This window comes from Perna viridis, chromosome 5 (assembly GCF_037379345.1).
Source record: "Perna viridis isolate PV_CMFRI_1.1 ecotype Kerala chromosome 5, ASM3737934v1, whole genome shotgun sequence".
Lineage (NCBI taxonomy): Eukaryota > Metazoa > Mollusca > Bivalvia > Mytilida > Mytilidae > Perna > Perna viridis.
Genome location: NC_142449.1, coordinates 28,508,929 through 28,525,383, shown reverse-complemented (window position 1 = coordinate 28,525,383; position 16,455 = coordinate 28,508,929). Strand labels below are relative to the sequence as shown.

Below are 16,455 nucleotides of genomic sequence, written 5' to 3'. Positions count from 1 at the left end.
TACATGTAACCCGTCATTGACTTTTTAGTTGCAAGATACACCTATAAGATAAAGATCAGGAATATCTCAAGTTTATACGTCCTTTCATTTTCTTTCCCAGACAGTGTTTTAAAAAGAAAATCGCGTGTGTTGGAGGAAAATGAAATATATTCTACTTTTTATAGTCGGGCAGGCTATTTCCGCCAGCTTGAAAGAAGTAAGGCAGACAGGTAAACATTTTTTTTTTTCGTTTTATTGACTTATTGATCTCTTAAACTATCTGTATGTAACTGCCAAAACAAGCACCTATAACTTTTTACTGACACCAACCCCTGTTCACAATGTCCGTGTTTGTTGGTCTATCAGTGTTCCGTGAACACCTTGTATGTGGACAATATTGAAGGTACAGTGACAATTACAGATAATCTTTAATTAGATTTGCTAAAATGGTCAAAATGACAATCAAAGCACTGTCTTACTAAAATATCTGAACGATTTGTGGGGTAATGTGACATGGACTTGTGCTATCCATGACGATTTCATGTTACTCCAGCAGTTAATGCTAAAGATTAATTGACTGACAAGATATTATCTGACTTGGTTCCATCCTAACGTGTGGGTATGGAGGAACGGAATTCCAACCTCTTGTTGGAGTAGATTATAATGTCAGAACGATTTCTGACACCCCTAACAATTACTTATGATATGATATCCCATTGATTTTGTCCACTTTTTCATGAAGGAACGGAATTCCAACCTCTTGTTGGAGTAGATTATAATGTCAGAACGATTTCTGACACCCCTAACAACTCCTGATGATATCCCATTGATTTTGTCCACTTTTTCATGATTCCTTGACATAAAATTTTAATTCAATTGGGTGCATTTTATAACATGTGTAGGTCACTATTCAACGTGACGTGATTTCATCAAAAGGTCAAAACGATTTCAGGCGCAACTAGGTCAGAAAAAACTATGACAGTTATAAATTAGAACGAGACCTGACTAGTACAAATCAGAACCTTGACAAATAATTGGGATTGATAGAACAGTAGAAGTTAGAACTGGTGCAATATGTAAGAGGATCGTGACATTGGGAGGTCAAAGGTCTTTTTATTTAACTTGTTAAACTTCTTTGTGTTTTAATCCTTCCAACTTCGAAAATTAAAAAAAAATATAAATATAAAAAATAAATGTGAATTTTTTGTCAGCGTAATACCCTGGCTTTTTCTTGTTTTCGAGATTTTGATTTGCACGTGTGCATAGTGACAGTTTACAGTTAAGGAGGTAGACTTAGGGTAAAGGATACAACTCTTAAAAATCATTTAAACGTTTGTATTCAGTCGTTTTATCAATGATATGTAAGCATCAAAGCAACTTGGATTGATTTCATTTTGTTTCAAATGAAAGCTTGAAAGGTTTTGGTGAAATTTAATATGATACAAAATATCACTGATTTCAAGAGTTGTCCCTTATCCCAGGTCTACTTCCTTAATTTTACCCAATTCTACAGAGTCTCTTGTTTAAATAGCACACTAGCAATAAACATGATTTAATCTTGCTTTTCTTTGTACTATATAAAGGCTCAGGGTTGTTCAGCAAAATTCCGAGCCTTTAAACTATACAAAGAGTAAAAATTGGTATTGTGGTTGTTATATTGATCTACCCATGGTATTTCGGTAAAATAGTTCATTAAATCCATGTCCGAGTCATTTTAAATATATTATTTATTAAAATCTTTTTGGACGCAGTGCTTCAGGGTCTTGATTTCCATAATCATAAGGTTTTTCCGACGCAGTCGGTAGTTTCGCGTTTTACCCCTTGTATCTGAAGGACACCCTTATATGGAAGCGCAAGTCATCTGATCGCAGTTCTGTTTTCCGAATGGCCAAATACTGATAACAAAAATTCGAAAATTAAAATTGCGTGCCATATGTTATTTTCTTGAATGAAATGTAGAAACTTACAAGTAAAAGAACAAAATTTTACTGCGTCGGATATATTTTTTTTTAAGACGGAACTTGTTATATTTATTATCTATATATCGGCAGGATCATGTACGGGTAATAAGCCTGGAGTTAATTGTGAAACATACGGCGCAAGTGTCTGCACAGATACCAGATACACAGGATGGGTCGCTGAAAATTGCTGCTTTTACTGCTGTAAGTATAAGACAGAAAGTTCAATTTAAGTCGTAGGTCATTTGTAAAAATATGCAACAACTAATTGAAGTAATTCCTCACTTTTGTTATATTTAAAATTATCGTTTTCGTTAAAAAAAAAAAAGCCTGCTTATTTTAATTTTGCCAAAATAAGACGCCTGAAAAAAACATTATGTCGTCCACGTAGTTTCTCTTAAACAGAATGTCTTAACTGTGAGTATAGTTGCTTAACTTCGTTGATGCATTGTGTTATCTTTTTAAATCAATTTGCAGTGTTACAGATGGGGTCATCAGGAGGAGGAGTTACACCAGGTATGAAGTAAAATTCTCTTAAAATGATTAATAAAAAAATACGAAAGTCCTTCGGTCATATTGTCATGATTATTCAAACAGGCAAAAACTTTCGTAAATTTATGAGAGACTTAAGCGTTATAAAGCGTAAATTTCGGAAATTATGCAAAACGTTTGCGTGAACGAGTGATTACTGCAATCGGAAGTATTCCGACATTCATTCCGCTACATTAAAAATATATATAAAAAAAACTTATGCATAACGAAAAATTATGGGTAGTTCCGATTGGTAGGTTTGTCTTGTTTTATATTCATGAATAATTAAGAAAAGCGAAATACTTGTCCGGCTGTGATCCTAACATAGACTATTTTTTCTTAACATCAAGGTATCCATAGCTTTTCGCCTGTCCACGTTCCCAAATACTGGTCACATCTCTATAAATTTTGTTAATCTGAACTCATTTTTGTTGAACAAAATTCACTTTTGTGTGTACAAAATTGAGTACAAAACCACAAGAGTCCCATTCTGCGCCTGAATTCAACGGACTTTCTTTAATACAATGTACACAACTAATTAAGGCATGTAAACACTGTGCCTTAGTGGTTTACGTTAAATTTACGAAAGTCAGTAGAACTAATTTTCGTGGAAACGCATTACTTTTTGCGAATAAAGGCAAAATGTTCTAAGTATGTCATACTTGCAGTATTGCGTTGTTCAGATTGTCATTTGTATTTACCATGTATCCTTTCATTTTTATAAAACATATTTTTGTCTTATTTGACCCCTACTGATAGACGCAAAGTATGAGCATATTAACTATTAGACAAAGACTTCTAGTGCAGTCCTTGTATGTCACATCTAATGAATATGGACTTTTTGTACATTGCTACATTTAGGTAGGTGTACATGTATATAATTTATGGTATCACTAAAGTTATCGAGTCATGAGGAATTTGTATAATAGTTGTTGATAAACTGGTCAATACCGTGATACTTAGACTGCCGGTAGGACAGTGGTATTGACTAAGACAGCGATAATGACTGAGCCACAGGCGAGGTCATTATCGCTGTCGCAGTCAATACCATTTGGTTTGAGCTAAAGGATGCGAGGAAATTCTCAATTTGAAGTTTTAATGGCCTAATATGTGCTTAGGTGGTTTTAACGTAACAATAGAACTTCTGTTGGCTGGTGACGAAAATCTTACATACGATAAAAATACAGATATTTTTGCTTGTGTTATTCATTTTATCAAACGAACTAAAAGGTTTGAATAATACTAAATGTATATATGAAATGACTATCTCCCACGTTACTCCCAGCCCGCCCTTTGGCCAGACCCCCCCCTTTTTTTTTCATTTTCTTGTTTTAGTTTCATAGTGTTCATATACCTTTTCCTATGTTCTATTATTGTTACATTTTAGTTATATTTAATTGCCGTCATTATGCAATCATCGTTTGTTTGGGAGAGGACCACTATAACATGTTGTTAACTTGAGTCATATTCCCTTGCTTGTATTCTTAAAATAAAATAAGAATAAACATTTTTTTTTAAATTATTCTAATACGTGTTTGTTTTCTCTGTAGGTGTTGGGCACGTTCCTGGGTCAGGTGGAACTGGTGGATCAGGCACCCAGTTGGGAGGAAATACAGCGGGAGGTAAATCGGTGTTTACCTTAACACAAAAAAAAAACAACAAAAAACGATTGGCATTTTTAGAAATACCTTCACAAACACGAGGAGTAATGCTGTTATGTAAATGAGATATATTGAAATGTCATTAATTCGTAAAGCCCGAATGAAAGCGAAAGTGCATTAAAATTGTTTATAATTTGCGGGTCGAGAGAAATTTTTGTATATATGTAATTGACTATCCCGGTCTAGATACAGAATATCCGAGTTTTTCCTAAAATACTTATTTCAAAATGTCCAAAAAGGTCCAATTTTGATTTGAGCTATAGGACGCAAGTAAATTCTCAATTTGAAGTTTTAACGGCCCATATGTGCTTCTTTTCTCTGTAGGTGTTGGTTACGTTCCTGGTTCAGGTGGTTCTGGTGGATCAGGCATCCAGTTGGGAGGAAATACAGGGGGAGGTAAATCGGTTTTTACTTTAAGGTAAAAAAAAAACAACAAAAAACGATTGACAATTTTAGAAATACCTTTACAAACACAAAGACTTGTGCTTTTATGTAAAAGAGATACAAAGCAATGCCGTTGATTAGAGAAAAAGAAACAACGAGCCCGAATGAAAGCGAAAGTGCATTAAAAACTGTTTAAAGGAGTTTGAAATTGATCTATCAGCTGTCCATTAGTTTTGCAATTTTGCAGAAGTACAAGTAGATGGTGAAGCTATTCTCTGTATAGTTCCTGAAGTTTGTTTACATCTAGACTAAATGGCTGATACTGATCGATTAATTGACTCACTGAGGTTGATTGATTGAACCATTTACTTGCAGATCTCGTTTGAAAAAATTTTAATGAAAAGCGAGAACAAGTTTTTTTTTTTTTACTGACACCAAAAATATATTAGATTCAGCACAGATTGAGTATAATTGAAAATAAATACATTGCATTCTTAAATACTTAGAATAGAGGGTGGAGTCGGAGCACAGATTCATTTCAATTCAATTCTTTATTACTTCGGTACAAAGTACAAACAATAGTTGTATAGTTATACGGCAGTATACAAGTTTGTTTAGATAATAATACACCATGATACTTCAGAAATTATGACTTATTTTATAAAGCACAGATAAGCATAATTATGTTAAACAGTATTTCTAACTTCAAATGCTTTATTTACAATACATTGTTATGCATATTGCCGGAAAATATCAAATTTATATGACGAGCTTTAAGAAAAGTCGGATCGCGAGAGTTCCCCGGGCTAATCTGACCATTTTGAACCGAGTACAAATACATATAATGATATTTTCGGCAATGCTCATGTATTGTTTTTATCCTACAACTACATGTTTTAAATAAAACATGCAAAAATTCCAAGATAGTTTTTTCAGCAATCTTTAGAAAGCGGTGGTAGGCGTAGGTCCTTTAAACTAGTTACCTGTTTCCTGTTTTTGCCGTTGATAATAACTGAAAAGGTAACCAGGAGAGGTTATTATGCATTATAGGAATATAGCTTTGCGATATTCGACACCGTTTATTTGTATAGTAGAAAGCTTAAGCTTAGTTGCAGGATAAAAGTATATACTTACCCAATTACTTAATGTATTCGGTGTTTTCAGTAGATAACCAAAAGAACAAGTTTCAAATCAGAAGATCTACACCATTATTATTTTCATATTTATAGTATTACAAGATAATTTCTTTTTTTAGGATCATGTACTGGTGACAAAGCTGGAGTAGATTGCTCTTCCTATGGCACTACAGTCTGTACAGATACAAAGTATGCGGGATGGGTATCAGACAACTGCTGTTTCTTCTGTAGTTTGTATTTTTTCATATATTGTGAGAAGTTTTGTAAACAAAGCTTGATGCAACCAGTGTTGTTTTTAAATATGTCCTGTTCGTATTTCAAAAACAAATACCTGTAAATATATTTATTATAGTTGATAAATAAAATTTCATTTCCGTTAAAAAATGAAAATATATATATCTGTGGTTTTGCAGTTTCGTTAAGGAGTAAAAATTTCCGTGTTTATTGTGCAAAAAAAAATGTGTTATGTATTATACATTTTCCAGTGACCCACAGAGGAAATGGTGGAACGAGCCAGGTCGGAGGAGGAACCAGTGGAGGGGGTGGAACCCAGCATTCGTTTAATGGGCATTCAACGGGTAAAAGCATAACTTAACGTTATGAACTTTTGAATTAGTAAATTTCCTGTGCATGTAGGTCTAAAGTTATTTTCAAATTGAATCAGTCATTTTTTAAAAGAAAAAAGAAACAGCCAGTGGGTTACATAAATATATAATAATTGCTTTTTACATTTTGATTTCGCTACATGTATTTGTATCCATGCAAAACTTAGAATTTAGTAAAACGGGTAAATAATTCCATATATAGATATATTAGATTTGTATTTTAACTGAAAACAAATCTAGAACTCCTTATTACCTCAAGAACAATTCGAAAAATTTCCAAGTTTTTGAAATGCTACAAAAGACTTCGATGATTGGTCATTGCGATTAAGAAAATCCAAAAAGTGATGATAATTTCTTTTTTTCATTTTAAAGTAATTTAAGAATTTTGTATTGTTTTTTTTACAACAGAACAATAAATAAACAGATAAAAATAAAACAACAACAACGGTTGTGTCTGAGTTTTCAACCGCCTCCTAAAAATGATTGGTAGTAACGATATATCACCCTAATCACGATATATGCGGAAATGCCTTTCCTTGACCGTATGGGCATCCTTTACATTTTCATTTAAGATTACTTCAATTAGGAAAGTAAATAGTGGAAGTGTTTGTTTTTGTTATTTTGCTTTTAAATTAATTGTTGATTTATTTAAATGTTATATTGTAAAATACTTGTAAATTTCATTCCAGTTGACATTAACTAAAGGTCATTCACATGTGCATTAAAGAAGAATGCATTCAGTATAATAAAACACATATATATGCCTGCAGGAGGGTGATACACCGAGTAACGCCCTCTATTGCAGGGATACGCCGAGTAACATCCTCTATTGCAGGGATACACCTAGTAACACCCTCTATTGCATGGATACACCGAGTAACACCCTCTATTGCAGGGATACACCTAGTAACACCCTCTATTGCAGGCAATATGTGTATAATAACAATAATTCAAATTGTGCCACATGGAATCCCGAATTCGTTGACAAGTACAAATCCGCACAAAAAGGAGGTGTTCATAGAAATTATCGTTTGGCAGGAACATTTTTTGCTCAAGATATTTTTAAAGCAACAAATAGTTAGCTAAAATAAATCCAGTATAGTCAATTGTGGATGTGTTGGTGCTATCCAAGAATTTTAATGTCCCCATTTCATTTACACGTACATGTACCTAGAGGCTGCCTTCATACATTGTTGTTTCATAGACTATTCTCGTTTAAAACATATCAGACACCCATTGTGGGAAAGTGAGATGCCTTTATATTAAACAGCGATTTTTTTTCAAAACCTTTAGTAGCAGTATATTATGATGCATGTCTAAAACCCACAAATTTCAAATTCATTTTCTTATAAGGTAACAGATAGTATAACCAGTTTTAGTTTTTCATTCGTCTGTCGCTTTTTTGAGACAGTAAATATATCGATTGCTTGTGCACGTGTGTATCTATGAAATATGATTCAAAAGGAGGAACATCGTTTAGCTAGATCCTTTTATTTAAGTTTCCGTTATATAGATGACGTGTTATCGTTAACAAACCTTATATCGAGGATTTTATACATTGCATCTAACCCTAAAAAACTTGAAATAAAGGATACTACAGACAGTGTGACGTCAGCCTTGACCAACACTTAAAGATCGACGATAAAGGAAAGTTATTTACCAAACTATACGACAAACGTGATGATTTTATTCGATATTATCAACTTCCCTTTCATCTGTAGGAATATACTTTTACCACCTACGTATGGAGTTTTCATATCACAACTCGTAAGTTATGCCAGAGCTGGACGTAACTCACAGACTGTTTGTATCGCGCCACACTTTTTACAATAAGGCTTCTAGAACAGGGTTATGATACCACAAGATTTAAGTTATCACTAAATATGACGGAAGTTTTAAGGTCGTCATCGTGAACTCGTGGATCGTTACCGTGTATCCATCTGCACCATGAGTACTGGTTTGTTCAACGTGTCATAGTTTTCTTTTCCTCTTTTGTCTATCCTGGAATTAAATTTTATGAACAACTCGGCGGGTGTTTCTAGAAAACCAGAGGACGTTTACCCTTCGTCTGTCGCTTTTTTGAGACAGTAAATATATCGATTGCTTGTGCACGTGTGTATCTATGAAATATGATTCAAAAGGAGGAACATCGTTTAGCTAGATCCTTTTATTTAAGTTTCCGTTATATAGATGACGTGTTATCGTTAACAAACCTTATATCGAGGATTTTATACATTGCATCTAACCCTAAAAAACTTGAAATAAAGGATACTACAGACAGTGTGACGTCAGCCTTGACCAACACTTAAAGATCGACGATAAAGGAAAGTTATTTACCAAACTATACGACAAACGTGATGATTTTATTCGATATTATCAACTTCCCTTTCATCTGTAGGAATATACTTTCACCACCTACGTATGGAGTTTTCATATCACAACTCGTAAGTTATGCCAGAGCTGGACGTAACTCACAGACTGTTTGTATCGCGCCACACTTTTTACAATAAGGCTTCTAGAACAGGGTTATGATACCACAAGATTTAAGTTATCACTAAATATGACGGAAGTTTTAAGGTCGTCATCGTGAACTCGTGGATCGTTACCGTGTATCCATCTGCACCATGAGTACTGGTTTGTTCAACGTGTCATAGTTTTCTTTTCCTCTTTTGTCTATCCTGGAATTAAATTTTATGAACAACTCGGCGGGTGTTTCTAGAAAACCAGAGGACGCTTACCCTACCGTTGTACCTGGTCCATGCTCCCAGTGTTTGGTGGAGTCCGAGTTGCTCATTTACTTCTGTTACTTTATTTGTATTATTTTGGTTATTTTATGTTCTTTGTAGATGTTGTGCCTGTTTATCATATCTGGTCTTTGTCCCTCGATTACATTCTTTTGATTTCCGCTAGAATTTTGGTTCCCTTGATTACTTTTTTGCTTTTTGTAAAGAAAATTTTATTTGGTTGGATTATGAGAAAGATGATAGTCTGACTTTCTCCAAATAATAGATCGACTATAGTTGCGTAAATATAATTATATAAAGCTCATGTAGATAAAAATGTCGTTTATTCGATGTATTATCGCACTTCTACAACTTCTTTCATTGGCATTATGTAAATTTTGAGTGATAGTTTTTATGTCTATACATGTATTTATCCTTAGGTTGTGCATATCAAGGTCAAGTCTATCAACAAGGTCAGACGTGGAAGGACGGCTGCAAATATAAATGCTCATGTGACGATGCTACCAAAGGCCTCTATAACTGTAATGCATTGTGAGTTCTATTGTGGTAATTAGTTAGAACGCAAACCCAATGAAACGAAAATGTTTCGATTTTTTTTTTTTTTGTATTGGCTTACATTTCAGTGTTCGGATATTTACGAACATGTATATGCATCTCATAAACTGAGTTTACTTCTGCAAGTATTGTGGGAGGCTTGGGTTTTGAGTTCACATCACGAATTCGTGATTTGCAATTTTTCAAACAAAATGTAAAATTGAGAACTTATTGAATGCTTTTATGAAATCCATGCATAAACAGATTTCAACAAGCTAAGAAAATTGATACTCGCGAATTATTTTTAAAAGTACACCAATGAAAAGAAACACGAATGAGTGTATCTACATGTGTATTTTGTATAATGAAAGGATGCTGTCAATGATCTGATACAATAACTTTATTGGACCTACTACACATGTTTGTTACTTTTGTATTTTAAGAATTCCAATATTTTAGGTGTCTTACATGGAACAGTCTTCCAGATGTCTGCACAATGAGCCCACCAGCCCCAGGCAAATGTTGCTCGACGCCAAAATGCCCATCTTACGTTCAACTCCAGTATCCTCCTGGCTATGTACCGGAGTAATCTCCCCCAAAATAAAAAAAATTCTTCTTTTGTGTATCTTTTTTGTAATGCAAAATTTTCAATCAAACAATTACTGTGAATGTTCTATGATGAGTTTTATTTGTGTAGTGTATTGGATATCAATAGTTTAAAGTCATGTAAAATATTGGAATTGGAAATTTGCTCATGTTATAGGATTGTAATTTTTTCAATTGATTGAAGAGTGATAAGTCTGAATAAAGCATAAATACTACAATACTGCAATCATAAATAAGCAATAATTTACAAGTTTGAAGCTATAGCGATCACCTTATTTTAGGAATGTGTTCGACAAACCCTGGGCCAACACAAGCATGTTTTTAAATTTTATTTTATTATTGTACAAACAAAGGCAGATAAAATGCCACCCGTATTGAATATGTTGTTTGCAGTATTCACAAGGAAATATTGTGTAGGTGGGTGTGTGGGGTGCACTTGACTGTGTCTTTGTATAGTATTTTCTTTCGTGGTTATTTAGTCTACCGTTTGAATATGTGGGCAATATATAAATTGCCCACATATTAATTTAGTCTTGTTATCCTAACACTTGTACATACATACACACACACATACGTATATTCATTACCAATGTAAAAATAGTAATTAAGACAAAAAATACAAAATCCACATTATTTCAAAATTAAATTTTTATTTCCACTTTGATAATAGGGTTGTTAAAAGGCCATATAAGTTGTGTACAATATATAAATGTCTACAATCAATTTCATAGCTTCCTGTTTTGTGTATAGGCTATCAAAGAGCTTTTGTTATTTGATACTAGATGTTCACCAGAGGTCGTCATCAAGGGATCTCTTGTTATTGTTGTATTTACATTCATCCCGACAAAGGATTACTTTATCCCTGCAAATGTTGGCACATGCCTTGTCTCCATTGGGGCATCTTTTCCTGCAGTGCGTGTTTTGGTTTTCGCATTTATTCATGCATCTCTCAAGATTGGCGTCCACGGTGCTACTCATCAGAACAAGGGCGACTATCAAAGCCAATGTAACGTAACCTCTCTATAAAAAAAAAATAAATAAATCAGTTACAACGTATACTCTGCAAGTATAAAATACAACAGGGAGCAACTTTTTAATTAACTAATTTTTCGAGCAAGGAAGGTGACAAAAAATAAGTCCATTTTATATTAGAGAATAGACGATAGACAAAGTGTCTCGAATTTAGCAAAGAAACATTGAGAGTGTCGATCGTTTAACGGCATACATCAACCGAAAAATATACAGCGAGGTCGGTCGAAGAGCATGAATGAAAAAACGCCCCTTGCTACACGTACTTTCAAAAGGCATACCAAAAAGCAAAACAAAAAATAATAAAACAAACAAATAAACATTCATTATATCCGGAAGAAAGTATATAACAATGACCCGGAGATGCAGTATCCCAAGTTTTGAAGTATTTCAGCAATATTTTTCTTTTCTAAATTGCCCTTTATAGGTCTTATTTCATTTTTAAAAAGTAACTAAAAGCTTCGACGACGCCAGAACTTATATATTAGGTAATGTTTATGACATGAATTTAGTGCAAGTTGATCATGTAATATTACTAGAAATTAATTCCTCGTGTAATTGTAAGTGCGAGTTGAGAAATTTTTAGGGTCCTTAATAATAGGTAGCATTGTTTTTCAAATAAAGCTAGGAATTTTCAAATAAAAGGTGTTCTAATACCCCTACACCCTCTGGAACCCAACGCTGAGTGTAACAATCAGACTAATCATCCAGAACAGTGTCGTTTGAAGGCGTAAAACAAGTGAATATTAGTATTGTGCTAAGAGCCAAGAATCAGATACAATCATCATTATATATAAAGTGTAGTACCATTCTTTTATACAGAACATATATATGCTTCATTTTAGGTATACAACACTTATAAGATGATAAATTAATCAGCTATGCCTTAGCATATGATACGCGTTTTATACCATTATAGTGTTTAAAGCCCCACAACTCTAAAATACTGTAAATTCAGAAATTACTGTGATGCCCTTTTTTATATTTTTTATAAGAAATGCCAATACTCGAGTACATTATATTGATGCGCGATTTTTTTTCTCAAACTAAAAATTAAAATAAGATTCCTAAAATTTCAAAATCTTTTTAAAAAAAATCAATGTAGACAACTAGTTCTAAATTTACACTAAAAATATCAGTAAGAAAAGATTTTGAAAAAAGTGACAGGAAGTTTCCTTTCATGAACGCATTTACTGCATACCAAAATATTTATTAATCCTTTAAATCGTCACAAAAAAATGTGTGCTAATTTTTGGTCCACATTTTTCCGAAATTAACAACATTTGCCAACAAGATAGGGATGAAATCTCCGCTGGGCAAAAAATATTTATGTTATGAAATGGATAAAACCTGAGGAGTCCGAAAACTCTTACAAAAGCATCCAACGTCCTTAAGGATTAGTTAAACAAAATATCATAAAAAAAAATCTGAAAAATTTCTTTCGTAGAATTAATATGCGTCATGTATATATATAAATAAACATTTATAATGTACAATGTATCAAACTTCTTACCTTCATTTTGGCAAATCTTCGAATATTCAGACTTTATCCGAACAATCAGGAAATGGAGAATGAAGAACACAATTTTTCATGGTATTTATACAATCTAGCTGCTTGTTTGGATACAGATTCAACGATAAAAACGAATAAAAAATTATCAAAATCAAAGATCAGATAAAATTAAAATATACCTTGGTCAACAAGAGCAGATGGCTTTTTGTTGGAATGGCCAGATGTCTTTTTTTTTATTGTTTTCTATACATGTATGTCACACTGTTTCCAAAACATCGCAATTAGAACTTGTTTATTTTGTGGCTTTTTTACTTGTTTGGATACAGATTCAACGATAAAAAAACGAATCAAATTTTATCAAATAAGAGTCGAAAAAGATCAGATAAAATTAAAATATGCATTTGGTCAACAAGAGCAGATGGTTTTTTGTTGGAATGACCAGATGTCTTTTTTTATTGTTTTTATCGTACATGTATGTCACAAAAGAGTGCAATTAGAACTTGTTTATTTTGCGGGGTTTTTTGTTTTTTGTTTGTTTTTGTTTTTATTTTATAAGATAGAGAGGTGTCTTCCTCGAATGCCAACATTTTATATGTTACCTATTCCTTGAATGCCAACAAAAATATTTAAATAGATGTGTATATTATAACAATAGGTATTTTATAACAATTAAAATGTGTTATAACTATTTAACTGTTGCGATTAATTAGTGAAGTCTATAAATGGAACATTATACCTTTTTTTTTATATGGAGAACAGCAGAATTTAAAAAAAAAATATGTTAGAATATAATAAACTTGAATTATTAAAATTTGTAAAAATATAATAAAATTTTAACATTTTTTTACTTTTATTAAAAAAATGTATAAATTATATACAAAAATATTAATGAGATTCAGAAATTTAACATCAATAAACATTACTTCAAACTCTGAACCTCATATTAATGGTTTATTCCATACTTTATCATTCTAGTGCTATAACTAATTCACATATTTAATTAAAATATGAATATATTTATTTTCTACTTTTTATGTCCTAAAGTCATGTGATATCAAATTATGGTAAAAAGAGAATAGTCCTGAAACAACTTACCGCAACTGATCTTCTACATTGTGTAGCAATTACAAATATCTTATTCAATAAAAACTTCATAATTAGTAACTATTCTAGTACTAGTATTCCTACATAAAGTAGATGTACAAATTGAAATATCTTCAAGATAAAAATAATTCAAAAGACTATTGCGCTATACATGTACATCTGTGATTTTGTGAAGAAAAATTAAGTAGAAACAGCAAAAAAATAATAAGATTTTAACAACTGGAATAAATATCTGAAATATGAACTGAAATAAGTCACCTCTAATTAACCTATCTGTTAATTAGTATGAATGTTTTGATAAGCATGTAACTTGTTATAACCACTGACACCAATTCCTTGAACGCCAACAAAATTTTACAGGTAAATGGTCGGTAGATCAAAGGATGTTGGCATTCGAGGAATAAACCGATAGAGACTGTCCATAATTAGACCGCTCTACCAGTCTGGGAGCAAAAACAAACACAAACTTAAAAGGAAATAATCTTATTGTTAATTTACCCAGTAAACACAAAGGATTTTGTTTGACCAAGTAGCTAACGTTTTTTAAAAAATAAATCTCTGCCTAGCAAAACGAAGGTTATTATTATTATTATTATTTTTTGGCAGGTTATGAAATTTTGATACATCCGAAGTTTGAAGGCGGTAACCTTTTTTGTTTTTGTTCTAAAATTCTATAATCATAAATTAAAGAAAAATAGCTTCTGTCCAAGTAAATTATGGATAAAAATATTCGTTACTATTTTGCAATTAAGATAAAAAAAAAACTTATGTGCTCGGGGAAAACCAGTTTTTTCAATGATATGGTCTAATATGCCGGAACAGGAATTCGGTAACTTTTAGACGGTCCTAAGGATGATATATATTTTGTCGATAATTCAGAATATTCCGGAAGCGCAAAAATATTATCGCCAAAAAGTAAAATCATCAAAAAGGTAATAAATGATTTACATGGTCTCGTGACATGAAATGTTTCTTTCGAGCCCAGATAGGGGAGTACAAAGAAAAAAATATTCTGAACTTAAATACGGTTATAAAATTATACTGTGTGTGCATTTACAGATCACTCTTAATTTACATTCAGTAGTGAGTGAATTAAATATATTCTCCACTAGGGTTCTGTCGTGGGCTTGTTCAAATCTAAATTTTCCATAAAAACTTGAGAATAAGTTAGAATAGGATATTTTACATGTAACTATATCTTGATATTTCTAGACGATACTGTTTGCACTTCTGCAGTTAAGTTGGGCAGGAGGAAATGTCATATGACATGTTTATTATTCAGAACTCATGTCTGATTTGTAGTGACAGGACAGGTGAAACTTTGAAAATATTTTCAGATCAAATCATGTACAGTTAAGTTACATTGCGTGTTAAACATTGATTAACAGAACATTATCCTGCGGGCATCACTTGTAACTATGTTATTGCATAGACTCAGTGATGCTTGTTTATATTACAGGTGCGTAACACAGGTTTCAATGTCTACCACGATGACCAATTCAGACATGGACGAACATAGTCACTCAACGCATGCTGACCATCTGTCACCAGAATTGGCTTGTTTTTATCAATGACAATCAATTGATCTAAATTGTGTAACCCCTTATTGTATTAAATGAAAAACAACCGTGGTCTATTTCAGAGACAGGGGAGGGTGGCGTACATAGAATTAAAAGCAAAGCGAAGCTAAGCAAAACTATGTTTAGGGGTAGAATGTGCGAAGAATCAAGATATTACGCATATCCCAGTTTTAGAAGGAAGTGAACGCCTGATACGCCTTTACTTAGATCCTTTTTTATCGGTAATTATAAAGTTTCTAGTCCCAATAGTCGCACACGTTATATGTTTTAATGCTGTTGTAGTCCGTTTTTGATGGACATGTGCACTTGTTGTACAATATGATATACTGATCATAGTTACATCTTTATAATTATATACATATATCATATATTTAGATTAAATTATAACTTTTTTTACATGCATTATATGTATTTGTTTAAACCCTATATCGCATACCTTATACCACACTTCTAGACCTATATCGAATACCCTATTCACACCCCTAGACCTATATTGCATATCTTATATTGCACCCCATCACAGACCATACTTAAGGAGGTAGACCTAGGGTAACTCTGTAAATGGCACTCAAATACAATCGAATCTAGCATATTTTCAATGTCCTAAAAACAGACAGATTTGATTTCATAGTATAGACCCATAAAACAACCTAATTACAAAAATAAATATATGTAGTCTTTTTTGGGGTGTATCACAGTTTTCAGATTTTGCATGATTCTTAAAAAGACGGCTACTTAAGAGTTGTGTCCCTTACCCTAGGTCTACCTCCTTAAATTACATAATATATATGATATAATGAATATGACATGACAAAATCTTAAACTTATAATATTGATAACGCTCAGACACATAATATGTGTAACTTGAGGTCAAACATATAACACAAATCATACATGGCCGAAAGAACAGATAAACAATGCACATACTAAAATAATTGACTGATATTTCTTATAAAAAGAGTTAGTCTTTTTTGTAAACATCAATATGACAGTAGGTTAGTAATTTTGTAAATTTATCCATTCTTGGATACTAGTATTGTTTATAGTTAGGAATAAGGTCGATCCTGAATTCTGCTACTACACTATAATTG

The 16,455-nt window shown here is 32.5% G+C and overlaps 1 protein-coding gene and 1 long non-coding RNA gene across 2 annotated transcripts; one reads left to right on the top strand and one right to left on the bottom strand.

Moving 5' to 3' along the window:
- Window positions 1-27: 27 nt before the first annotated feature.
- LOC148616966 (uncharacterized) lies at window positions 28-10,151 on the top strand. The gene is made up of 9 exons (XM_088584160.1): window positions 28-209; window positions 2,031-2,141; window positions 2,415-2,453; window positions 4,019-4,090; window positions 4,454-4,525; window positions 5,769-5,879; window positions 6,135-6,227; window positions 9,418-9,529; window positions 9,992-10,151. Exons 1-9 carry the CDS (start codon window positions 140-142, stop codon window positions 10,119-10,121), a joined length of 810 nt encoding a protein of 269 aa, XP_088440286.1. The 5' UTR covers window positions 28-139; the 3' UTR covers window positions 10,122-10,151.
- Window positions 10,152-10,802: 651 nt separating this feature from the next.
- Window positions 10,803-12,768, bottom strand: LOC148616965 (uncharacterized). The gene is made up of 2 exons (XR_015922339.1): window positions 12,681-12,768; window positions 10,803-11,158 (listed from the first exon to the last, which is right to left on the bottom strand). It is a non-coding gene; the product is annotated as an uncharacterized LOC148616965 (long non-coding RNA).
- Window positions 12,769-16,455: the final 3,687 nt, after the last annotated feature.

Excerpts from the sequence above, each read along its gene's own strand:
- LOC148616966 (XM_088584160.1), top strand. The coding sequence starts at position 140 with ATGAAATATATTCTACTTTTTATAGTCGGGCAGGCTATTTCCGCCAGC. Across the intron at positions 4,526-5,768 it reads GGGAGGAAATACAGGGGGAG|GATCATGTACTGGTGACAAA; the intron begins GTAAATCGGTTT and ends TTCTTTTTTTAG. Across the intron at positions 6,228-9,417 it reads GTTTAATGGGCATTCAACGG|GTTGTGCATATCAAGGTCAA; the intron begins GTAAAAGCATAA and ends ATTTATCCTTAG.